Here is a 25,232-nt window from a genome sequence, read left to right on the forward strand (position 1 = left end):
TGACCCTCTGACAGTGCGGCACTCCCTCAGTACTGACCCTCTGACAGTGCGGCCCTCCCTCACCAATGTTCTGTACAACTCCAACATGATCTCCCTGCTTTTGTAATCTATGTCTCGATTGATAAGACAATTGCTCCAAATGCCCCTTTCACCACCCTATTAACCTGTCCTTCTGCCTTCAGAGATCTATGGACAACTTCTTTTTGGATCCTGGGGCAGTCGATTCTTCTAGCCTGATTGCTAAATTGCATTTTGTCCATTCGCCATTTTGTTAAAGTTAAGCTTACAAATAATACTCGTCTGATTCTAGGATGTGTCAGGCTGTAAATATTAACTGGGGAGGGGTGGGTCTGTCTCTGTCTCTGCAGCATGCTCCTGTACGAATCCAAAAGGAGATGGGACCGGTTTGATGTGATTGATCTGGATCCCTATGGAAGTCCATCCCAGTTCATAGACGCGGCCGTTCAAGCAGTTAGCGAAGGAGGTGAGAGTAATCGCAAGGATATGAGTGACCTATTGAAAGCTGGTGATTGGAATGTTGGACCCCTTGCATTGCAGAGCCATGTGGATGTTGGGGCAATTGGGGGGGGGGGGGGTGATACGTGACTACAAACCGTCCTGAGCTTCTGCAGCTTGTCAAGGACAGCCTTGAGAAGGAGTTTTGCCCTGGGTGATTCCTTAATCATTTACGTGGTGTAGGGGTCGTTGGCTCTGCCAGCATTTACTGTCCTTGAGAAGGTGGTGGGTGAGCTGTCGTCTTGAACCGCTGCAGTCCACATGGTGTAGGTACACCCACAGTGCTGTTAGGGAAGCAGTTCAGGATTTTGACCCAGCGACAGTGAAATAACGGCCGATATATTTCCACGTCAGGATAGTGAGTGGCTGGGAGGAGAACTTACTGGTTGTGGGGTTCCCATGTGTCTGCTGCCCCTGTAGATAGTCGCGGTTGTGGGTTTGGAAGATGCTGTCTATGGAGTATCGGTGATGCAGTGCATCTTGTAGATGTTACACACTGCTGCTGAATGTGAATGTTTGTAGGAGGAGCAGCAATCAAGCGGGGCTGCTTTGTCCTGGACGGTGTCGAGCTTCTCTATTGTTGTCGGAGCTGCACTCGTCCAGGCAAGTGAAGAGTATTCCATCACATTCCTGACTTCTGCCTTGTAGATAGCGGACAGGCTTTGCAAAGTTAATAAGTGAGTTAGCCTCTTGCTAGGGGCAGGAGAGGATGCTGATCACAGTCTGGATCGTGCTAAATTCCAGATGGAATTCTCATCACTGTTTTTGGATGGAGAATCTAAATGTCAGAGGGTTTTTTTGAGCATTGCTTTGCTTTCGAACTGATCTCTCTCCGGTTCTATCAGTGGGGATATTCCATGTTCCACTATCCCCACGGTGTAAAGACAGAAATGTAGATGTTTACACTTCTCCGTTGAGATCTGAAAGAGGGTCAGCTTCGGTTAACTGCTTTGGAGGATTTGAGTCGATTTAAATGAACTATAATTCTCTCGTGTCTTTAAGGGCTTCTTTGTGTCACGTGTACAGACATGGCAGTGATGGCTGGCAATAGTGGGGAGACCTGTTACAGCAAGTATGGATCCATGTCGCTGAAGTCAAAGTTTTGTCACGAAATGGTGAGTTTCTGCGTCCGGATCCCCGCAAAGCGGCACGTTGCCTCTCTGCCTCTCTCACCCCCTATCCTCTGCCTCTCTCACCCCCTATCCTCTGCCTCTCTCACCCCCTATCCTCTGCCTCTCTCACCCCCTATCCTCTGCCTCTCTCACCCCCTATCCTCTGCCTCTCTCACCCCCTATCCTCTGCCTCTCTCACCCCCTATCCTCTGCCTCTCTCACCCCCTATCCTCTGCCTCTCTCACCCCCTATCCTCTGCCTCTCTCACCCCCTATCCTCTGCCTCTCTCACCCCCTATCCTCTGCCTCTCTCACCCCCTATCCTCTGCCTCTCTCACCCCCTATCCTCTGCCTCTCTCACCCCCTATCCTCTGCCTCTCTCACCCCCTATCCTCTGCCTCTCTCACCCCCTATCCTCTGCCTCTCTCACCCCCTATCCTCTGCCTCTCTCACCCCCTATCCTCTGCCTCTCTCACCCCCTATCCTCTGCCTCTCTCACCCCCTATCCTCTTCCTTCCCGCAGGCTCTTCGTATCATCCTGCACAACCTGGATCTTCGTGCGAACTGCTACCAGCGATATATTGTTCCTGTCCTCTCCGTCAGTGTCGATTTCTACATCCGAGTATTTGTCCAAGTATTCTCGGGACAGGCTAAGGTTAAAGCTTCAGCCAGGTACAATAACTGGGTGAGGCCCAATCAATCTGCTTGATGTACGAAGCTTAAATCTACTTTGGAAAAAAAGCCTCGTCAACTACCGTTCTGTTTCCAACATTTTTAAAAGTAAATTTGGAGTACCCAATTATTATTTTTCCAATTAAGGGGTGATTTAGTGTGGCCAATCCACCTACCCTGCACATCTTTGGGTTGTGGGGGTGAGACCCACGCAGACACGGGGAGAATGTGCAAACTCCACACGGACAGTGACCCGGGGCCGGGATTGAACCTGGGACCTCGGCGCTGTGAGGCAGCAGTGCTAACCATTGCGCCGTCCTGCTGCTCTAGTTTCCGACCTTTACGGTTCATCTGACCCACTTTGATTGTTTGAATTAAAATCCCTCCCTCCTCCTCTCCTCCACAAGAAAGTGCCTACTCCCCCGGGTTCTGTCTTGCTGCTTTTGGCTCCCCTTAATGTACAGCCGCTGTCAGTGAGTTAACTTCCTCCTGGGGGCAATGGGAGGGGGTCGTTTCTGCCTCACTCCCGACCTTTCTTGGGTCGCGTGCTGGGAGAGTTTAAGCCAATGCCCGAGTGGGAGTGGCTCCACTCAGCGTTAGTTAATCTCACTCGAAAACAACCGCCACAAAACTGGCCGGATTGAGAGCTGAAGGCAGCAATGGTGCTGTAGAGTCAGTCTGTTCTAAATCCAGAGTTGGGAAATTGTCTTCCTGATTTCCTAACTATCCCGGGACAGTAAACTAATTTTATTTAACAGCAAGCTGTATAATTGCAGTTGTTTCTTTTTCATATCGATAAATCAGTGTCTGACTCGGGACATGGTGGCCTTCGCTGGCGCATGTGTTTCCCATCCCTATTTGCCCTTGAACTGATCGGCTTGCTGGGCCATTTCAGAGGTCAGCCACAGGTCACATGTAGGCCAGACAGGGTAAGGACAGCAGATTTCCTTCGAGGATTGAGGTTATTATTCAGGCTAGCTATCAGCTCCAGATTTTTATTAATTAATTGACTTTGAATTCCATCATCTGCACTGGTGGGATTTAAACCCATGTCCCCAGATGGTTTGTCTTGGCCTCTCGGTTACTAGTCCAGTGAGATGACCACTACACCACCGTCTCCCCATAGACCTCCTCTGACCTGTTGAAAGGGAGATGCATTTATGTCGCTGGGTTTTTGGTATGTTATGTAGGGAATGTGTGTCTGAAGGTTGTGGTTCTCTGTTACAGTAAACAAGCTCTGATATATAACTGCGTGGGCTGTGGCACGTTCCACATTCAGCGGATGGGCAAAATGGTCAGCCACGGTAACAAGTAGGTGACACTTTCTCTTTGTAAAGTAATTATGCAACGTTTGCCCCGTTTGTTTCTCTGCTGCTGATCTCCTCTTGGTGATGTCTGTGTCTCAGTGACAGTAGAACGCTGACCTCCTACTGATGGTGCTCAACCGAGGCGGCCCTCTCGAAGCCTCTGGCTGTCCCCTTTGGTGCATCGGAAAGATCCCAAGGCACTATCCTGGAGAGTTCCCCCTGGAGTCCTGACCAATTTTTATCCCTCGGCCAACAATATCAGAGAGAAAATGTGATCTGGCTGCACAGCTTCTTGTGGAAGCTTAGAATCACGGAATCATAAAATTCCAACAGTGCACGAGGAGGCCAATCGGCCCATCGAGTCTGCACCGACCCTCTGAAAGAGCACCCTACCTAGGCCCACTTCCCCCCCCCCCCTCCCTACCCCCACAACCTCACCTAACCTGGACACTGGGTCAATTTTAACATAGCCAATCCATCTAACCTGCACATGTTTGGAAACCGGAGCACCCGGAGGAAACCCACGCAGACAGTCAAAAGTGTAAATTCCATGCAGACAGTCACCCGAGGCCGGAATTGAACCCGGGTCCCTGGCGCAGTGAGGCGGTGGTGCTAACCACTGTGCCACCAGCTTGCTGCGCCCAGATTGGCCGTTGCGTTTCCTACATTGCAGCAATGACTACTTTTCATAATCTGTAATGTGGTTCCGGACAACATGAGGTTGTGAAAGGCACTACAGAAAGCCCAGGACCCTGAGGCGAAGATTCTCGAGCTCTACCGACTGAGCTAGCTGCAATTTCCAAGATCTTCTAAATCTTCTCTGCATTCTCTCCAGAGCAATAACGTCCTTCCTATAATGTAACCAGAACTCTACACAATATTCCAGCTGTGGCCTAACCAGTGTTTTATACAGTTCCAGCGTTACATCCCTGCGTTGTATCCCATACCCCGCCCAATAAAGAAAGGGATTCCCACCTTATCCAGGTAATCTGCCGCCTTTAGGGACCTGTGGATATGCGCTCCACGGTCTCTCGCCTCCTCAATCCCGAGGATCCCCTTGCCTTGTTTGCCCCGTCCCAACAACAGTGACTACACTTCACGCCAGTGAAGTACGTTGGGCCATCCTGGGCTTGTGAAAGCTGCCGTGTAATTAAAAATCTTTCTTTTCTAATAGTAACCCGGGATAATATTGTTCTTATCCAGCTCCAAATACACAGCGAGCACTGGGCCACCAGTGGGAGCAGAATGTGAACATTGTTGCCAGAAGCACTTGGTAAGTGAGCCCTTCAATTCTGCATTTTGCTTTCTGTTTGTCTGCTGGGCGAACCGTACATATAGCCACCGTGCAATCCTGAGAGGCCCTTTATTTCATTTTTAAAATGTTATTGTAAAATAGGATAAAGCTAATAATCCCAGTAGTTTTCTGATCATCTTCGATCTGCAGAAAATGGCCAACTTGGATAACAGCCTACATTTAGATAACGCCTTTAACCTAATGACATCTTGCAAGCATCATAAAGTCACGAGGAGTAAGTTTGAAAGCTCGATTTCCATCCCTACCAGGTCGGATCCGAATGGCCTCCCAGTGTGTATGGCACAGACCCTAGAGCGAGTTGAACTGTTTGTTAGTTCCTCCAGCAGAGAAGCGACATTTCTCTTTAATTCCAATACCTGTTGCTGTTATTCCTCTCCAGACTCCAGAAAAGAAAAGGGATTAGTTAAATCCAGTAGGGAAATGAAGAGGCGCGCGCGTGTGTCAGTGCTGACTAGATGGGCCAAATAGGCTGTTTCTGTGGTGTGTGTGTATTCTGTCATAATGTGAAGACGGCAATAACAAACTTATCAATGTTCGAAGACTATAATTGACCTCAAAAGCAGTGAAAACTAAAGACTCGGGTGTTCACATTTCTGACTAGCTGAGACTAACTCGGTCTGCGAACCACCTCGCCAGGAGTTTCTGACATTCAGCCACGACACTAACCACTTGACGTAGATTTCCTAAGTTTGCATCAATGCAAATTTTCCAGCTTGTTATGCAAAATGATGCCATCCCGTCTGTACTAGATTTGCACATTCCACGCCCATCACTAATATTGTTTATATTTCTGTCAACGCCGGTATTGGGGGGGGTACAAACCGCACCTTTCAATCATTCTGTGAGGTGGAGTGAGAAAAGACGTTTCCATTTGTGTATGTGTTCGTGGTGGGGTGGGTGGAACAGAGGGGGATTAAAACTGTAAGTCACACAGACAAAAAAATCCAGGAATTCAAGAGAAATTTCCTAATCACCAGAGTGGTTAGAATGTGGTGTCTGCTATTACGTGGATTGGTTGAGGTGAGTAACATGGGTAAAGTTAAGATGAAGCCAATTAACTCTGAGAAAGAGGTAGAAAGTTACGTTGATATTAAATAAGGGTTGCATAATATCACATAGGATACACAGCTCCGAGATAGGTCGTTTTATGTAACCTTCTCGTGTGTAGTGATCGTGCTTTATGTATTGTATCAAAATATCTGACTCTGTTCGATTTGAATAACTTGTTTAATAATAATATTCATTATTGTCACAAGTAGGCTTACATTAGCACAGCAATGAAGTTACTGTGAAAATCCCCTAGTCGCCACACTCCGGCGCCTGTTCGGGTTCACAGAGGGAGAATTCAGAATGTCCAATTCGCCTAACAAACGTGTCTTTCTGGACTTGTGGGAGGAAACCGGAGCACCCGGAGGAAACCCACGCAGACACGGGGAGAGCGTGCAGACTCCGCACAGACAGTGACCCAAGCCGGAATCGAACCTGGGACCCTGGAGCTGTGAAGCAACTGTGCTAACCACTGTGCTACCGTGCTGCCCATAATACCAACCAGATCATGTTGCTATTTATGCTCCACTCAAACCTCTTCCCATCTTTCCTTATCCAAATCTCTGAAATTTAAAGTGCTCACTTCTTTTATTTTCCAATTCGGGGGCAATTTAGCGTGGCCATTCCTGCACATCTTTGGGTTGCGGGGGTGAGACCCACGCGCACACGGGGAGAATGTGCAAACTCCACACGGACAGTGACCCAGAGCCGGAATCGAACCTGGGACCTTGGCGCTGTGAGGCAGCAGGGCTAACCACTGCGTAACTGTGCTGCCCAGTTCCTTATCTGGATCTATCATCGTGACCTTCTCCCCCATCTACTTGTTGAGTTTCCTCTCAAAACGCATCAACACTCTTCATTTTTTTCGACCATTCTCTGGACAATATCCAAACAGGCAAATTGCGAGGAGGAGTAGGCCATTCAGCCCCTTCAGCCTGCTCCGCCATTCAGTGGGCGGAATGTTACAGCTCTGTCATGGTGGGGACGGAAAATACGCCGAGCCTTTCGAAACCCCATTGACTTGCCCTGGGACCAAAGGATCCTGCCAGTGCGAGGGGCTGATCTGATTGTGACCCCCCCACCTCCACATTCCTCCCTACCCGCGATGACCTTTGACTCCTTTGTTAGTGAAGAACCCATCTACCTTCTAAATGTTCATTGACCCGCAGCCTTGCCGCTCTCTGGAGAATAAAGTTCCAAAGTCTCACGACACTCTTGAGAGAAGAAATTCTCCTCATCCCGCTCTTAAATGTGAGACCCCTTAGTTTTAAACCGTGTCCCCTCGTTCTGATCGGCCACAAGGGGAGTGGGTCATCCTGTCAGCATCGACTCTGACTAGTCCCCTCAATATGATCACCTCTCATTCTCCTAAACTCCAGTAGATACAAATCCAGCCTGTCTAACCTTTACTCATTAGATAACCCCATCCGCCCCACCCCATGCCTGGTGTCAGTCGAATTAACCTTCTCTGAATTTCTCCCAACGCATTTATATCCTTTCTCAGATAAGGCGATCAAACTAAATACTGCACTCTGGAATAAAACAGTCTGAAGAAAAGTCAGATGGACTCGAAATGATAAATCTGTCTCCCTCTCCACAGATGCTGCCAGACCCCCTGGGCGCTATTCTCCGCTCCCCACGCCGGGTGGGAGAATCGCAGGAGGGCTGGGTGAATCACGTCACGCCGCCCTGGCACCCCCCGTGATTCCCCCACCCCCAAAATGGCGTGTCGTGGAATCGCCGCTCGCCGTTTTTCACGGCGACCGGCGATTCTCCGGCCCGGATGGACCGAGCGGCCTGACGTTCCCGACCTGTTCACGCCGACGGCAACCACACCTGGTCGCTGCCGGCGTGAACAGAGCGCGAAAGGTAAATTTGGGGCCTGTGGGGGGCGGAGAGGGGATCGAGCACCACGGCCGTGCTCAGGAGGGGACTGGCCGGCGATCGGTGCCCACCGATCGTCGTGCCGGCGTCTCCAAGAGACGCTCTCTTTCCCCTCCGCCGCCCCGCAAGATCAAGCCGCCACGTCTTGCTGGTCAGCGGAGGGGAAGACGGCAACCGCGCATGCGCGGCCGACGTCACTTAGGCACCGCCGTCGTGTCATTCTCGGCGTGCCACTTTGACGCAAGCGTCAAGGCCCGGTGGCCGAGTTTCTCACAACGCTGCTCCTAGCCCCCCCCCCGGTGAGGGGGGCGTGGGGGGGGGGAATAGGGGGGGGGGGGGGGGGGGGGGGAATAGGGGGCGAGGGGGAGGGGGGGGAATAGGGGGCGAGGAGCGGCCACCGACGCCGTCGTGAAACTCGGCCGAGTTCACAACGGTTTTCCCGATGCCGCGCGGCATTAGAGAATCGCGCCCACTGAGTTTTTCCAGCATTTTCTGATTTTCTGCTTTTGCCGCCACTCCACATGTATTCCCGCCAGCAACATATATGACGTTAGAGAAAACATCCCTGGTTTTCTATTCCATTCCCCTTGCAATAAACACCAGCATTCCAGTGGCTTTCCCAACCACTTGTTGTACCTGTGTGCTAACTTAGTGTGATTCATGTACCAGGGCACCCAGATCCCTCTGCAATCTCTTCCCATTTCATTGATCCGCTGCTTTTCTAGTCTTTCTGCCAAAGTGGACAAGTTCACATCATCCAGCATTTTACTCCCTCGGCCAACATTTTACCTGCTCACGTAACCTGTCTGTATCACTTGGCATGCACGCTCTTCACAACATACTTTCCTACCTATCTTGGTGTCATTACCAAATGTATCAACCGTAACATGTAAGTCATTGTTAGAAAGTGTAAATAATTGAAGCCCCAATGTTCAGCCCTCTGCCACTCCACTCGTCACATCTTCCCAACCTGAAAATTACCCATTTATTACTACTCTGTTTCCTGTCAGCTAATCAACCCATGCAAATATGTTGCTCCCTACACCACAAGCTCTTATTTTACACAATCACCTTTGATGTGGCATTTTATAAAACGCCTTCTGGAAATCCTAGTTCAACACATCCACAGATTCCCCTTTACCCGCATTGCCTGTTACTTAATGAGCTCCTCTAAATTGGCCAAACATGGGGCGCGATTCTCCGCAAATGCGGAGAGTCGTAAAGGCTGCCGTGAAACCGGCCGTGTTTCACGGCAGCCTCCGCGCCCCCTCCCGGGACCCGATTCCCCCCCCCCCCCCCCCCCCCCCCCCGGTCGGGGCTAGCATCGCAGCCCTGGGAAGAACGGCGGGAGGTCGGGAAAAATGTCGGGAAGGCCCTCCCGCTATTCTCCCACCTGGCGTGGGGGGCGGAGAATCGCGCCCACGATTTCCCTGACACAAAACCATGTTGATTCTGTTTGATTGCATTGAGGTTTTCCAAGCGTCCCGATAATATCACCACAATAATTTTCCAATGACAGATGTTACACTAACTGGTCTTTAGCTTCCTGCTTTCTGTCTCCCTTATGCCTGGAATAGAGAAATCCTAGTTGCTGTTTTCTAAGACTTTCCAGAATCCAGGGAATTTTGGAATATTAACCCCAATGCATCCACTATTTCAGCCGCTACTTATTTTAAAATCCACAGGGACATGGGAAATTACCAGCTTTTAATAATTTTCTCAGTACCCTTTCCCTGGTGATTGTAATTGTTTTAAATTCCTCCCTCCCGTTCACCTCCTGATTCACAATTATTTCTGGGATGCTCTGTGTATTCTCCACAGTGAAGGTAGGTGCAAAATACCTCTTCAATCCATCTGCCATTTCCACATTTTCAATTGAATTCCCGATTGGATTTCTAGGTGACTTATCTTATTTTCTAGTTGTGCTCTTTCCCCGCGAGGAAACGTTCTCTCTATGTCCCCCGCTATGAAAACCTTTCATCGGTTTTGTGGACGGCTCCGGTGGTTAGCACTGCTGCCTCACAGCGCCAGGGACTCGGGTTTGATTCTGACCTTCTCTGTGTGGAGTCTGCACGTTCTCCCCATGTCTATGTGGGTTTCCTCCGGTTTCCTCCCCACAGTCCAAAGATGTGCAGGTTAGGTGGATTGGCTGGGCTAAATTGCCCTTTCGTATCCAAAGGTTAGGTGGGGTTACAGGGATAGGGCAGGGGAGTGGGCCTGGGTAGGGCTCTCTTTCATGGGGTCGGTACAGACTTGATGGCCTCCTTCAGCTCTGTAGGAATTCTATGTTTTAAAGACCTCTAGGTCACCACGCGGCCACCCTTTTTTGAATAGATAGGCCCAGTGGGTCAGTCCTTTTACTGATGATATGTATGGTGGGAGGTGGCTTGGGTCCAGTATAAAGCAGTGGGATCAAAAGGCCTGGTTCAATGCTCTAAATTCCACAATCTAGTGATATTTGTTAGTAATGGAGTGCACCTTGTGGTCAAATAGTCCGCTGACCTTCAACTTGGGCGCATGAAGTAAAGTCGTCAGAGTCCCAGATGACCAGAGGCTGCATTCCTCTTTGAGGGGGAGAGCTGGCTGGTGGTGATTTAACCTGAGGGTCACCACACCTCAGGCGAGGTTGGAGGTGAGACTGGAAGAGGGAAGATAGAGAAGCATGTGTCAATATCTGGTGTGTGGACGATTATGTTTCTCTTTTGGTTGCAGCTTGGTGGCCCCATCTGGGCGGAGCCAATCCATGACCAGGGATTTGTCAAAAGAGTTCTCCAATCAGTGGAACACAACCCAAAGCGGTTCAAGACTTCAGACAGGATACTGGGTATGCTCAGTATGGTCAAAGAGGTGAGTTTGTGGAGTATTCCCTTTCCGGGTAAATGGACCAAGTTGTGTTGGGGGAGAACAACAGAGGGAAGATCTGAGCAGATCCTTGGGTAGATGACCAGATGCTTGAGGAATAAACATGTTGCATTTGTATAGCTGCTCGGCTTATCCACGAACATCGGGTGTCACGGGTTACGATTCAAGGCCCAGCCATCGCGCAGCAAAGCAGGTGGCCATTCGGCCCACTGTGTCTCTTGCTGTGGTATCGACAATGGTGCAGCAATTTTATGAAGCAGTTCACCCCCGAACTGTCCTTTCCTGAGTGTGAACATTTCTCGTTCCCTTAATCTTTCCAACTCTGGGGCAAACCCTCCACTCAATTCTGGCAATTCAGTGGGCGGCACAGTGGTTAGCACTGCTGCCTCACGACGCCGATGACCTGGGTTCGATTCCGACCCTGGGGTGACTGTCTGCGTGGGTCTCACCCCCCCAACACCAAGATATACAGAATTGGCCACGCTAAATTGCCCCTTAATTGGGAAAATAAGAAGTGGCAATTTTGGGGCCCTGCAGATTGGAAGCAAAGGGTGAGAGGAACATAGACACGTCTTAGAGAGAGAAAAGTGCTGAGTATACCAATCGGGCCCTCAATGTTATAGCATAGAACATTGGAAATACTGACGGCACAATTTCAACAAATTTGATACCTTTTCTACTGTTTAAATTCCCCTCCCTCAGCATCTCACTGATTCCTGATCAAAACTCTATATCCTCTCTGCCATAAAGTTCATCTACCTCCTTCTCGGGAATGTTATCTGTCACCATCCCTAGCCTCCTAAATATATCCTTTCCCATCTTCATTCCCTTCCCCCTGTAACATTGAGCTCATCCAAACCGTGTCCTCTGCGCTTGTCCTTCACCCTCGCGCTTGTTGATTATGTTGGATCCTGGTCCCACAAGACCTCTAGCTGTAATTCTTGTTCTCCATGGCCTCGCCCCTCCATAACTCTGCAGAACCCCCCCCCCCCCCCCCCCCCCACCCCGCACCCCCCCAAACTCTCTGTTTGATTTTTGGGCCCCTTAAGGACCCTCATCCTGCTCCCTTTGTCATCCCACCCCCACCCCGCCGCGTCACAGACAGCTGCTCCCTCAGTCACCTACCCTGTGCTCAGGAACTCCCTATCTCCATCTCCTCCTTTTCAGACCCATTCTTTTGACAAAGTCTTTGATCACCCGGCTCCTTTGCCGATTCAGCATCCTTTTCCTCTGATTGGACTTTTCCCGTAGTTCCGAGCTGCTGTGGTTGTTGTCGTGGGTTTGAGTGGCGCCCTATTTACTGTCGGGTGGTGGGTAAGTTATTGTTGTTGTTGTGGGTTTGAGTGGCGCCCTATTTACTGTAGGTTGGTGGGTAATCTGGCTGATCACCTCGTTCTGCTGCCAAGCCACCCAGCCTTTTTAAGTTTCACTTGAAATTGGTTTCTCTTTGGCAGGAGTTGCCCGACTGTCCTCTGTATCACACCATGGACCACCTGAGCAGTGTTATCCGGAGTAACACTCCGTCCCTCCTGCAGATGAGGTAGGGCTTTTAATAAGGGGGCAGAATAAATGAAGAAAGTTGGCTTTGGTGATCCCTGGCAGTTTCTGTGCTAAAGTTTTAGCGATTGTAACCTGGAAGCTGTGTATGCAGGTGGGGTGGGGTGGGGGGGCGTTGGGGGCGCCTTGGTATTTTTCATCCCAGATTGGTGGACTGTCTGTGAAGCTCATTAAGGTACTTATTGCCTTTTGTTTTGTATTTGTTGAGTGACTGGCGGTCTATTGTACGTGGGCATTGCCGAGGCACTGGGCGAGATGGCTGCAACTCTTGAGATACGGGGTATTGTTGGGTTGTGAACATGGAAAAGGGATTGTGTGGGATTGAGATACCCTCTGGGCAGGGCAGAAAGGAGCAGCCATGGATTTGGACAATGGGAAATGGAGTAAAATTAATCGCCTCAGCAGTTGTTGTAGGTGATGAACATTTAACGTAGACGCTGTCATTGGTTGGGGGGAGGGGATTTACAGGGTTAGTATTTTGTGCTTCCAACTCTCGGCACTGGTTTCAAATCCAGCACAATTGGCAAGTGTGATAAACGGTGTTTTTCCTTTTCCCGGAACAGAGTGGCTTCTAAATTGTACATTAGCCTCGTCATAATTCAGCCCAAATAAGCACCAAGTTAGTGTTTCGGAAAGGACAACAGAAAGGCTGGTTTGTCGGACGATTCGGGTTTAATGGGACAATGCGTAGAGGGCGATTTACTCTGAATTTAACCCACGCTGTACCTGCCGTGGACAAGGTTGGTGGCGACAGTGTTTAGGAACAAGGAACTTGCGGAGCAGGTGTAAGCGTTTTGGCCCTTCAATCCTGCACCTTCAATAAGATCATCGCTGATCTCAGTCTATGCTCTCCCTGCCCTGGGAGTGCTTTAATTTCACTTGTTGAGAGAGAGTGGAAGGGTTTTTCGTTTCCAACTGTTTGAGTGAAAAATGATGATCTTTGTAAATGCCAATCCCCCCCCCCCCCCAATCCCTTGAACAATTAAAACTCAGTAAAGATGAATATGAGCTAAAGCAGAAAATATTGGATCTCAGCAGGTCTGACAGTATCTGTGGAGAGAGAAGGGAGCTCACGTTTCGAGTCTGAAATGAACTGAGAATCGCTGTTTGTCACGAGTAGGCTTCAAATGAAGTTACTGTGAAAAGCCCCTAGTCGCCACATTCCGGCGCCTGTTCGGGGAGGCTGGTACCAGTCTGGATGACTCTTTGTCAAACCTTTTTGAAATGTTAGCTCCCTTCTCTCTCCACCGATGCTGTCCGACCCCACCTGCTGTGATTGTCCAGCATTCAGATTCCAGCGCCCGCTTTTATCTTCTATGAACATGTGTTGACTGGATTGAGGAATGATTTCAATCTCTCTGTTCTCTTTCTCCCCCCCCCCCCCCTCCCCCCCCCCTCCCCCCCTCCCCCCCCCTCCCCCCCTCCCCCCCACCTATTATCAGGTCTGCCTTACTTCACGCTGGCTATCGAGTATCCCTCTCGCATGCTTCCAAAAAAGCTGTTAAAACTGATGCACCGTCTTCAGTGATCTGGGACATCATGCGGTGCTGGGTAGGTGGCGAATCTGTAGATTTGCTGAGTGACGTTTTGTTCATGGTCAGATGTGAGATGCAGTGAAATAAGAATGAAACGTGTGAGTTTTGTACATCCGATTTGCAGGCGGCTGTGTATTTTCTGAGTGTTAAGAGAGTTGATCTGAATCCTCTTTCTGCTGCAGGAGAGGTTACACCCAGTGAAGCGAGAGAAGCTGTCTCCGCACAGTCCTGCCTTTCGAATCCTCAGCAAAGAGCCCGTGTAAGTTGTTGGCTGTTGTTTGTTGGTAAATGCACCGGTCTGTGTGGGAATCACAAGGTCTATTCCTGGCCCCTGCTCCACGCTGAGTGTGGTCACTGTTCGGGTGAGGGCAGGGCTGTTACAAATTACCTCAATGCCCCCCTCCCCCCCCCCCCCCAGCCTGGGATAGGGCATATGAAGGTTATGCTGCAACTGTATACGGTGTTAGTGCGGCCACACCTGGAGTATTGTGTTCAGTTTTGGTCCCCTTACCTGAGAAAGGACGTACTGGCGCTGGAGGGTGTGCAGAGGAGATTCACTAGGTTAATCCCAGAGCTGAGGGGATTGGATTACGAGGAGAGGTTGAGTAGACTGGGACTGTACTCGTTGGAATTTAGAAGGGTCCGGGGAATCTTATAGAAACATAATAAAATTATGAAGGGGATAGGATAGATGTGGGCAGCTTGTTTCCACTGGCGGGTGAAAGCAGAACTAGGGGGCATAGCCTCAAAATAAGGGGAAGTAGATTTAGGCCTGAGTTTAGGAGGAACTTCTTCACCCAAAGGGTTGTGAATCTATGGAATTCCTTGCCCAGTGAAGCAGTTGAGGCTCCTTCATTAAATGTTTTTAAGGTAAAGATAGATAGTGTTTTGAAGAATAAAGGATTATAGTGTTCGGGCCGGAAAGTGGAGCTGAGTCCACAAAAGATCAGCCATGATCTCATTGAATGGCGGAGCAGGCTCGAGGGGCCATATGGCCTACTCCTGCTCCTAGTTCTTATGTTCTTATAACAAAGAAACCAATTGGTCAGTGTTCTTGCTCTTTGTCCTGTAGATCCCGTTGGAACATTAATGGTTGGTTGCAGATTGGCCATGATTATAGATGCTGCCCAATGTTTAGCTCTGATGTGAAGGATCATTACCTGGAGGAGGGCCTGAGTGTATCCAGTGCCCATTGGCATACTCCAAGGATGCCATACCTGAGAGACACAATTCTCCCCACAGTGGCTGGTCATCTTCTTTGAACATTGGAGACCTGTCTGAATCTGAACCGGTCTGTGTGGGATCACAAGGTCGATTCCTGGCCCCTGCTCACCTAGAAGTCCACAAGATGATAATGAATGGAGATTGGGGTTCTGAGGTGTTTTATCCAGCAGAGGGCAGCAGCGCAGAGCTACTAATCAGCTGTTCTGGGGAAATTTGCATACGTTCAGTGCGGTCAGCCTAATTTGAAGGTGTACCTGCGAAGGAGACCCGAGGAGTTTGAGTGGAGGCAGGCATCCAGCAGAGGGCAGCAGAGCAGAGCTACTGATCAGCTGTTCTGGGGAAATTTGCAACAAAAAAAAAGGGCAGCACGGTAGCATTGTGGATAGCACAATAGCTTCACAGCTCCAGGGTCCCAGGTTCGATTCCGCCTTGGGTCACTGTCTGTGCGGAGTCTGCACGTCCTCCCCGTGTGTGCGTGGGTTTCCTCCGGGTGCGCCGGTTTCCTCCCACAGTCCAAAGATGTGCGGGTTAGGTGGATTGGCCATGCTAAATTGCCCTTAGTGTTGGGTGGGGTTACTGGGTTATTGGGATAGGGGGAGGTGTTGACTTTGGGTAGGGTGCTCTTTCCAAGAGCCAGTGCAGACTCGATGGGCCGAATGGCCTCCTTCTGCACTGTAAATTCTATGATATCTTGTGGTCTTGTTGGAAACCTTTCATTCACCGAGGTGTGGTCTGGAATGCACTGCCTGAAAGAGAGGTGGAAGCAGATTCATCAATGAATGAATTTGTAGGATACAGGTTCGAATCCCGGCCCTGGGTCACTGTCCGTGTGGAGTTAGCACATTCTCCCCGTGTCTGCGTGGGTCTCGCCCCCACAACCCAAAGATGTGCAGGGTAGGTGGATTGGCCACTCTAAATTGCCCCTTAATTGGAGAAAAAAATAATTGGGTACTCTAAATTTATTTTTTAAAAAGAATAATGAATGAATTTGTTCATAATTGGATAAACTCTCAAAAAGGAAACATTTGCAGAGCTGTGGAGAAATGTGAGGGTGTGCGGAAAGTTGGATAGCTCAATGAACGGGGAAGCACGTGTGCTCCTAACAGGGCCCTGAGATACCATCGTAGACTTTGAGGGCAGTTTGAAAATCACTGCAGCCTGATCACTGGGTCCCTGCTAAATTGCCCTTAATGCCCAAAATTGCCCTTAGTGTTGGGTGGGGTTACTGGGTTATGGGGATCGGGTGGAGGTGTTGACCTTGGGTAGGGTGCTCTTTCCAAGAGCCGGTGCAGACTCGATGGGCCGAATGGCTTCCTTCTGCATTGCAAATTCTATGATCTTAGGCTCCTTATCCATGATCAAACATCTATCGCATCTCCTCTTGAACTTGCCAACACTACCCACGTCCTGATTGTACGCCGACCTTTAATTGAATCTCAATCCCTTCTTGGAGAGTTTCTGATTATTGAAAGAAGAGTTTGATTTATTTAAATAGGGCAGCACGGTGGCCTAGTGGTTAGCACAACCGCCTCACGGCGCTGAGGTCCCAGGTTCGATCCCGGCTCTGGGTCACTGTCCGTGTGGAGTTTGCACATTCTCCCCGTGTCTGCGTGGGTTTCGCCCCCACAACCCAAAGATGTGCAGGAATGGCCACGCTAAATTGCCCCCGAATTGGAAAATAAAAGAAGTGAGTACTTTAAATTTCAGAGATTTGGATAAGGAAAGATGGGAAGAGGTTTGTGTGGAGCATAAATAGCAACATGAACTGGTTGGTATTTATGGGCAGCACGGTAGCACAGTGGTTAGCACGGTTGCTTCACAGCTCCAGGGTCCCAGGTTCGATTCCCGGCTGGGTCACTGTCTGTGCGGAGTCTGCACATTCTCCCTGTGTGTGCGTGGGTTTCCTCCGGGTGCTCCGGTTTCCTCCCACAGTCCAAAGACGTGCAGGTTAGGTGGATTGGCCATGATAAATTGCCCTTGGTTTCCAAAATAGGTTAGGAGGGGTTATTGGGTTACGGGGATGAGGCTTAAGTGGGTCGGTGCAGACTCGATGGGCCGAATGGCCTCCTGCACTGTATGTTCTATAAGCGGTACAGTAGGCTGAGAGATGAGGAACAAGCAACTTTGGGATACAATTCCCAAAGTTTTTCAGCAGAGGGGGCATTTCCCTGCCTCCTGCCTGGGTCTGTTACACTCACCGATCGAGACTGATCACTGAATAATCAGTGGAATCGCACTGGGAAAGAGTTTGGGAAGCACTATTCTAACATCCAGGGTTGCTGTGATAATTCTAATCCCACCCTGACTGAGGTAGAATTGTGTGCGCCTGTTTCCTGATGGGAATTTGCTTTTGGATTTCTGGGCTTGCCAATTATGCTTCCCTTGTCCATGACTCCAATGTCTTCAGAATAAGTCTGTTCAGTTCCCCGCAGTGTAAACCTCTCCTCTTCCAACTAGCTTCTAAAATACCTTGTGTTTCTCAGTCTACAGGCCTGCTTCGATATCCGGGAAGATGCCAATCCCAAATCCAGGAAGCAAGGGCTAAAACGCTTCCAGGAAAACCCAGAAGCCAACTGGGGACCTAAGGCAAGGGCCAGAGCCGGGTAAGATTCCAGCTGGGAATAAGCTCTGCCTTGGGGTTGGTGGGGGCTGCGTCGGGGTGGGGGCTGCGTCGGGGTTGGTGGGAGCTGCCTCGGGGTTGGTGGGAACTGCGTCGGGGTGGGGGCTGCGTCGGGGTGGGGGCTGCGTCGGGGTGGGGGCTGCCTCGGGGTGGGAGCTGCCTCGGGGTTGGTGGGGGCTGCGTCGGGGTGGGGGCTGCGTCGGGGTTGGTGGGAGCTGCCTCGGGGTGGGGGCTGCCTCGGGGTTGGTGGGAGCTGCCTTGGGGTTGGTGGGAGCTGCCTCGGGGTGGGGGCTGGGTCGGGGTGGGGGCTGCGTCGGGGTTGGTGGGAGCTGCGTCGGGGTGGGGGCTGCGTCGGGGTGGGGGCTGCGTCGGGGTGGGGGCTGCGTCGGGGTTGGTGGGAGCTGCGTCGGGGTGGGGGCTGCGGCGGGGTTGGTGGGAGCTGCCTCGGGGTGGGGGCTGCCTCGGGGTGGGAGCTGCCTCGGGGTGGGGTCTGCCTCGGGGTGGGGGCTGCCTCGGGGTGGGGGCTGCCTCGGGGTTGGTGGGAGCTGCCTCGGGGTGGGGGCTGCCTCGGGGTGGGGGCTGCCTCGGGGTTGGTGGGGGCTGCCTTGTGGTTGGTGGGGGCTGCCTCGGGGTGGGAGCTGCCTCGGGGTGGGGGGTTTGCCCTGTACAGGGGGCTGGATTCTCAGCCGGCTGGATGCTCCATTTTGTCGGCGCCCCGGGGATTTCCCCGACGGCGTGGGGTTGCCCCACAATGGGAAACCCCATTGACCGGCCAGCGTAACGGAGAATCCCACCGGCGGGTCGGGGCAGAAATGAGACGGGGCGGAGAATCCAGCCCAGGTCGTCCCCCACCCCCCCGGGCTGGGGTGCAGTGATTCCAGCACCACATGATCCAGAGTCGCAACACGGGTGAAATTAGATTTTATTTAAAATACACGAGGTTCTTGGTTGAGCCCAAATAAACTACAGTCACCAGGTTTGTAACTTAACACAAATAAACTTTTGTTATGTACAGTATTATAGTTCAACTTATCTATTACCCTTTTCCAATCCCCCGCGTCTAACACACACACAGGAAAGGGTGGTGGAAAGAAAAAGAAAATATAAGTAAAAGGATCTCTGATACGCTGGGATGACGTCCAGTCAATATCTTTCTGACGTTCAGGTTTCCGTTTTGGTACTTCTTCCTTCTAAGCTTGAGATGGTTTTCTCTGGCAAGGTTGTCTACCTTCTCTGCAGACTCGGCATCATTTTACAGCAAAGGATATGCCAGGCACTCGCTGCTTTCAGAGCAGTTCTATCATTACAGCAAGCGGGAGAGAGAGAGAGTTCCTTTCACTTCCAAGCTCCGAACACTTCTGCTAAGTTATCTCCGAAAGGATCGATCATGCAGGAACCAATCAGTAACTGTTGTCAGTCAGAACATTGTCACTGGCCAATTGCCAGTTAACCAATCTAACCGAGTCCCTCCAAAGCTCCTTCCCTCCGAAGGTCCGCTCGGTGCCGAGACGTCTGGTTTCTCCTCTCCCAAATACAAAACCTGGGAACACAGTGTCCTGGCAAGCAGGCTGCTTCGACTTTGAACCTTCTGCTTAAAGGCACATCCCGATTATGGGCCCACGGATCAAAAATAATAAAATAAAATAAATGGGAATAAAGGAAATAGACAGGAAGGACTCTCCGGGCTCTTACAATCCGTGGGATTGGGATTCCAGGTGTGTGGGTGTAGCCCGCGGTTCTCGATTGAAGGAGTTAACCGAATGGGTTAGAACGTTTCTGCTTTGTATCTCCCAGTGGAAGAATTCACCAACCGTTGGAAGATAAAAGCAAACGGCTGCAGAATAAACGGAAACAGAAACTCAACGGTCCGGATTATGGGAAAACTATCCCCTGTAAAAAGTTCAGAGAGGTGAGTGAAGGCTTTAGCCAAGTTGGACTTGTTTGGGTATGAAATTTGATTGAACTGTGTTCGTGTCTCGGTGATTGGCGCTAATGCACAGAGAGCGGGATGTCTGACGGGAGGCATGTAGTCCTGCTAGGGGAAGTTGGACACGGGCCTTTTCCCTTGTGGAGTTTATGGAGTGTAGCCGTGGCTCACCCCGCAGCATTTGTATTACTAACCTTGTAAATGCTGCATGTTTGATTTGTCGGTGTTCTGTCAAGGACACACCAGGATCAGCGTGCTGCTTAAATGGGCATTCCGTGCCATCCACTGAAATCCTGCTGCTCCATGATGGTATTGGAGGCAGCGTGTGGGCACCCACAGGACACGATGGTTTTGGTATCTCTGGTATCGCTGTCCCATACTGTTAACTATCCTGCATGTGGAGAATATGTATGTCTATATATATATATATATATATATAGATATATAGATATATGTTTCTGGAACATACCTCTTCATTCACCCGAGGAAGGAGCGGTGCTCCGAAAGCTAGTGTTTGAAACAAACGTGTTGGACTTTAACCTGGTGTTGTCAGACTTCTTACTGAACTATCCTGCAGACAGTGGGCGTGGTAAATTATTTTAACCATCACTGCCGATTCAAGCGTAATTCGTCTTTTTGTTCAAGCGCTCAGTTAAAGGGTGAGAAAGGTTTTCAACACTGCACGTAGATTACTTTCGACTTGTTTACTCCTGGCTGACGTGTTTTTCCCCCATCGCAGGGAAACTGTGCACACGGAGAGGAGTGTCGGTACTCTCATCACAAAGCCAACGAGACCAGCAAGGGCACTGACCAATAGAAAACCGTATCTGCATCTCGCTAAAGCCCGTGCTAAAGGTTGTATCGCCAGACACAATGCAAATGCCGAACTCTTGGGGGGGGGGAAACTCCTTGCTGTGTGAGTAGCTGCAGAATTCCAATATGAAATGTAAAGTGTAAGATCCAACATGCAGTGTTTTATTTATAATTAAACTGCAATTTTGAAGAAGTTCTAGTTTTAAAGTGACACTATTTTGCCATCCCTGAGCTCTCTGTCTCGTGGCCCAGGCAGTTTGCTTCGAGCAGCAATTACTGACAGTGGAAGCTACCATTGATACACACTGTCCTGATTCAACTGAAGTCCACTTTGAGGTCGCTGAACAATGATTGGGATACAAACACTTTGCATATTTCACCTCCCTTATTTGGGTGCACTAAGGTAACATTTCCAAACTTTGCAGCCCCGAGGAGAAATGGAGATTGGGGTCTTGCGATGGGGGCCGTGAGCTGACCGGTCGCGCGAAAGGTGGATCTCTCCCAGAAACATTCAATTAGACCGTACTAACCCATTGAACGGGCACCAAAATGTCCCCCCCCCCCCCCCCCCCCCTCCCCCAATTCAACCTCCGCTCAACCGACTGAGATTCCGGCGAGTCAGCAGCCAAGCAGCAAGGCCAGCGCGGAAGCAGAGAATGGAATCCCCCGCCCCCCCCCCAATCCAGAGCAGAGGGACCCGCATGGTGACCCAGGACGGAGCATGCCAGACCCAACAGGATCGCCAACTCCGGCCCGATCGTCGACAGAAGCTGACAGAGTTCATCTCCGCTAAGCCACTAAAGCACAGATAAGCGACGAAAGAGGACCTCATGTCGGCAATAGAGACCGCGCTGGCCCCCTGTAAAGGGAGCAGTGGACGGAGTGGACACTGGAGGCCCAGAGGCGATGGTGCGGGACCTGGGGAACGCAGCCACCGAGCAGCACAAACGGATTGAAGCTGAGGTGCTGGAGTTGAGGATGACCCAGAAGGCGGTAAAGGGAAAGGTGGACAATCAGGGAAACGGGGCCCTGCTGGTAAAGGCCTGCGGATGGTTGGGCTACCGGAGGGCGCAGGGGGTAAGAACCCGACGGAATTGGACTCGAATGCTCGGGAAACTAGTCAGAGAGCAGGGCTTCACCAAGCCCCAGGAGGTGGACCAGACCCACAGGTCGCTCCGGCGGAAACCCAAGTCAACTTCACAAGTTTCAAGACCAGGAAGGGGTTCTGGACTTGGCGAGGAGCACGCAGTCGTGCAAGTGGGAAGGACACACAATCCGCATAAACCAGGACATTGGGGTCGTCCAGGCCAAGCGCCAGGCAGAGTTTAATGGGGCCAGAACCGCAGTGTTTCAGAGTAAAGTGCGATTCGGCATGTTGTACCCAGCAAGGCTATGGGTCACATTCAAGGACAAAGAATATTATCTCAACAGGCTGCAGACAGCAAATTTACTTAATTCAGAAGAACAGCCTCGGGAAGAAGCAGTGAGGGGGACCAAGGAGAACGTGGACTCGCGTGAACCAAGAGGGGAAGGGGTTAAGTATACACCGGGTGGAAAGCAAAAAGAAACGTTTTTCCAAACTAGCGAGCAGGTTAGTGCATGAAGAAAGGACAGGGTGGGGGTGGGGTGGGTGTAGGGCATTCTTCCCGAAAGGGAAACTCTGAAGGTGAAACAGTTCCTCGATGCGCTGGGCATACCTGGTGTGGGGAAGGAGAAGAGACAGGGACTGGAAGCACCGCTAGGACTGGGAGAGATCAGGGAATGCATTAATTCCACACAGTCAGGGAAGACACCAGGACTGGGTGGGTTCCTGCTGGACTTCTACAAGAGGTTTGCGTCAGCACTGGCCCCACACCTGCGGGAGGTGTTCGATGACTCGTTGTTGAGCAGGGGGCGGGTCCTGCTGGCACAGGCCTCGATCTCACTGATCCCCAAATAAGACAAAGACCCGACAGTGTGGGTCAGACAGGCCTATCTCGCTCCTGAACACTGACGCCAAAGTCCTGGCGAAAGCTCTGGCGAAGCGACTGGAGAGCCACTTGTCAGAAGTGACCGCGGAAAATCAGAACGGGTTTGTCAAGGGCAGACAGCTAACAGCGAACATCAGACGCCTGCTGAACGTGATTATGACCCCACCCGGGGAGGAGACATCAGAAGTGATCGTCTCCCTGGACGCTGAGAAGGCCTTCGGCAGAGTCGAATGGAGGTATCTCACGGAGGTACTGGAACGGTTTAGGTTTGAGCCAGGGTTCACCTGGGTGAAACCACTGCACAGTGCTTCCCTGGCGAGCTTACGGACAAACACCACCAGCTCTGAATATTGCCAGCTGCACAGAGGCACGAGGCAGGGATGCCTGCTGTCCCCGTTACTGTTCGCCCTGGCAATTGAACGACTGGCCATCGCTCTTAGATCAGCGAAGGGGTGGAGAGGCAGTCCGAGAGGAGACAGGGAGCACGGAGTCTCAATCCGAATAATCTCCTCTACATCTCAAACCCCCTAGAGAGCATAGGCAAGAGAACACCTCGGGGAGTTCGGGGTCGTCTTGCGATACAAATACATATTCCCTTGGGGGGGGGGGGGGGGGGGGGAGAGCTGGGGATGCTGCCGTTTAATCTCAGGTACCTGGGGGATCCAGAAAGCCCAGGATTGGGCACAGCTCCGTCAGTGGAACTTGCCCAGCCTGATGGAGGATGTGAAGAAAGACCTACGGAGATGGGAATCGCTCCCACTCTCCCTGGCGGGAAGAGCGCAGGTGGTGGGGGGGGGGGGGGGGAGAGGCCTTCCGTATTGGGACGTCCCTTCAGGTACTAGCCACCGCCCCCACTCCCATTCCCTCCAGCCAAGTACTCTAGCCAGGTGATAGTAGCCACATTAAGGACCTGGAACCAGCTCAGACACCAATTCCAACTCTGTTGCCGCCCCCATCTGCAGAAACCATAGATTTGTCCTGGCGGAAATGGACGCAACTTCGAGCGTGGAGAAATGGCAAAGTGGGGGGGGGGGGGGGGGGGGGGGGGGGGGTGCTGACAATGAGGCAACCCTGGGGGAACGAGCACAAAAGCTTCAACTCCCAAAAGGGAACAAGGTCTGATACCTGCAGCTACGGGACTTCCTACCCAAGGAGACCAAAGCGTTCCCCCACATACCCGGATACATCCTACTGGACAGACTATTAGCAAAGGGTGAACGAGGGGACGGTAAATGTGCCGACATATATGGATGACTGTTCAAAGAGGTAAGGGTCCCACTGGACGAAACAGGAGAAAAATGGGAGGGAAGATCTGGGCATGGAGATAGGAGGAGGACTTTTGATCAAAATGGTGATGGAGATGGTGAAAGCCACCATCTCCTCGTTCGCAGGCCTGAGCCTAACACAGCTAAAGGTGGTGCACAGGGCCGTCCTGACCAGGATAAGCCCGAGCGGGTCCTTCCCAGAGGTGGAGGATAAATGAAAGCCTTGGCAGGCTTTCTATGAGATCCCGCCTCCAACCACTCCCACATGTTCTGCTCCTGACCCAAGCTTATCGGGTTCTGGACCACCTTTTTTGAGGCCATGTCCAAAGTGGTGAGGGTGAAAATGGAGTCGTGCCCTTTAGTGGCAATCTCCGGGATACCGGAGTATCCAGAGTTCTGTATGGGGACAGGGGCTGACGTCCTGGCCTTTGCCTCCCTGATTGCCTGGCCGAGACTCCTGCTGGGATGGAGGTTGGCAGCGCCACCCGGGGCCTCAAACTGGCTGTCCAACCTAGTGGAGTTCCTAAAACTAGGAAAAACAAAATTCGCCATCGGGGGGCCCGGGGGGGCAGAGGAAGGGTTCCACCACAGATAGAAACAATTCACCAGCCACCGGAGACCTGTTTGTGCCCAGCAACTAAGGAGGGGAGGGGATGGGGGTGAACACCCACATCACAGAAACGAGGTGAAGTCTTCATAATGCACCGGTGCCCTCAAAGGGCAACACAGCAATACCGTTATACAGAAGGTGTGACCGCTGTGCCAGCTCTCATCTCCTGGGGTGTGGTACTCGGTCGATATCCATCGCCGCAGGTTATAACGGGCCAGCTCTTTACCACACTGGTTACAATGGTGTACAGACCATTCTTCTTTCTGTTCTTTGCTATGTTCTAACACAATATAAATTTTAATCATATTTTGGGTATGTACAGAGAAATGGTATAATTTATTGATGACTTGCGCTATGATTGACAGCTGTGTGTATAATTGAATTATATGTTTAATGGATTTAATGAATGGAAAAACTTCAATAAAAACATTTGAAATAGAGATTGGGCTCTGGTTGAACTGTATAAAAATCATCCTAACACATGTTAAAAGAGCAGTTCCTCTGCCCCACAGCGCCGAGGTCCCAGGTTCGATCCCAACCCCGGATCACTGTCCATGTGGAGTTTGCACATTCTCCCCGTGTCTGCGTGGGTCTCACCACCACAACCCAAAGATGGGCTGGGTTGGTGGATTGGACACACTAAATTGTCCCTTTAATTGGTAAAGAAATTGGGTACTCTAAATTTATTAAAAAAGAAAAAAAAGAAAGCAGTTCCTGATTGCCTCTATTTCCCCTCTCTTACAATTCTGTGCAGTTGGAAAATGAAGACTAGGTACTGTCTCACATGCAAGGAGGCTGTTGGTTAAATTTTTCTCCCCCCTTTCTTCAGGCCGAGATCTCCTTTTGGATTGAACCAGTTTGCACTCCGTTACTGGGCGGCACGATGATGCAGTGGTTAGCACTGCTGCCTCACGGCATCGAGGTCCCAGGTTCGATCCCGGCTCTGGGTAACTGTCTGTGTGGAGTTTGCACATTCTCCCCGTGTCTGCGTGGGTCT

The 25,232-nt window shown here is 51.0% G+C and overlaps 1 protein-coding gene across 3 annotated transcripts in view; it reads left to right on the forward strand.

Moving 5' to 3' along the window:
* The window catches only part of trmt1 (tRNA methyltransferase 1), a 33,279-nt gene extending 12,696 nt beyond the window's left edge, over positions 1–20,583 (forward strand). For 2 of the 3 annotated variants that reach the window (XM_038785056.1, XM_038785055.1), the window contains exons 6-17: positions 369–484; positions 1,519–1,631; positions 2,151–2,299; positions 3,527–3,610; positions 4,810–4,879; positions 10,565–10,699; positions 12,169–12,254; positions 13,714–13,822; positions 13,989–14,065; positions 17,514–17,633; positions 19,445–19,559; positions 20,317–20,583. In XM_038785056.1, coding sequence (XP_038640984.1) covers positions 369–484; positions 1,519–1,631; positions 2,151–2,299; positions 3,527–3,610; positions 4,810–4,879; positions 10,565–10,699; positions 12,169–12,254; positions 13,714–13,822; positions 13,989–14,065; positions 17,514–17,633; positions 19,445–19,559; positions 20,317–20,394 — 1,252 coding nt within the window. In that variant the 3' untranslated portion in view covers positions 20,395–20,583. The remainder of the gene's footprint in view (positions 1–368; positions 485–1,518; positions 1,632–2,150; positions 2,300–3,526; positions 3,611–4,809; positions 4,880–10,564; positions 10,700–12,168; positions 12,255–13,713; positions 13,823–13,988; positions 14,066–17,513; positions 17,634–19,444; positions 19,560–20,316) is intronic. The other variant, XM_038785057.1, reaches the window with a different exon arrangement.
* Positions 20,584–25,232: the final 4,649 nt, after the last annotated feature.

The sequence above is a fragment of the Scyliorhinus canicula genome, chromosome 25, assembly GCF_902713615.1.
Source record: "Scyliorhinus canicula chromosome 25, sScyCan1.1, whole genome shotgun sequence".
Lineage (NCBI taxonomy): Eukaryota > Metazoa > Chordata > Chondrichthyes > Carcharhiniformes > Scyliorhinidae > Scyliorhinus > Scyliorhinus canicula.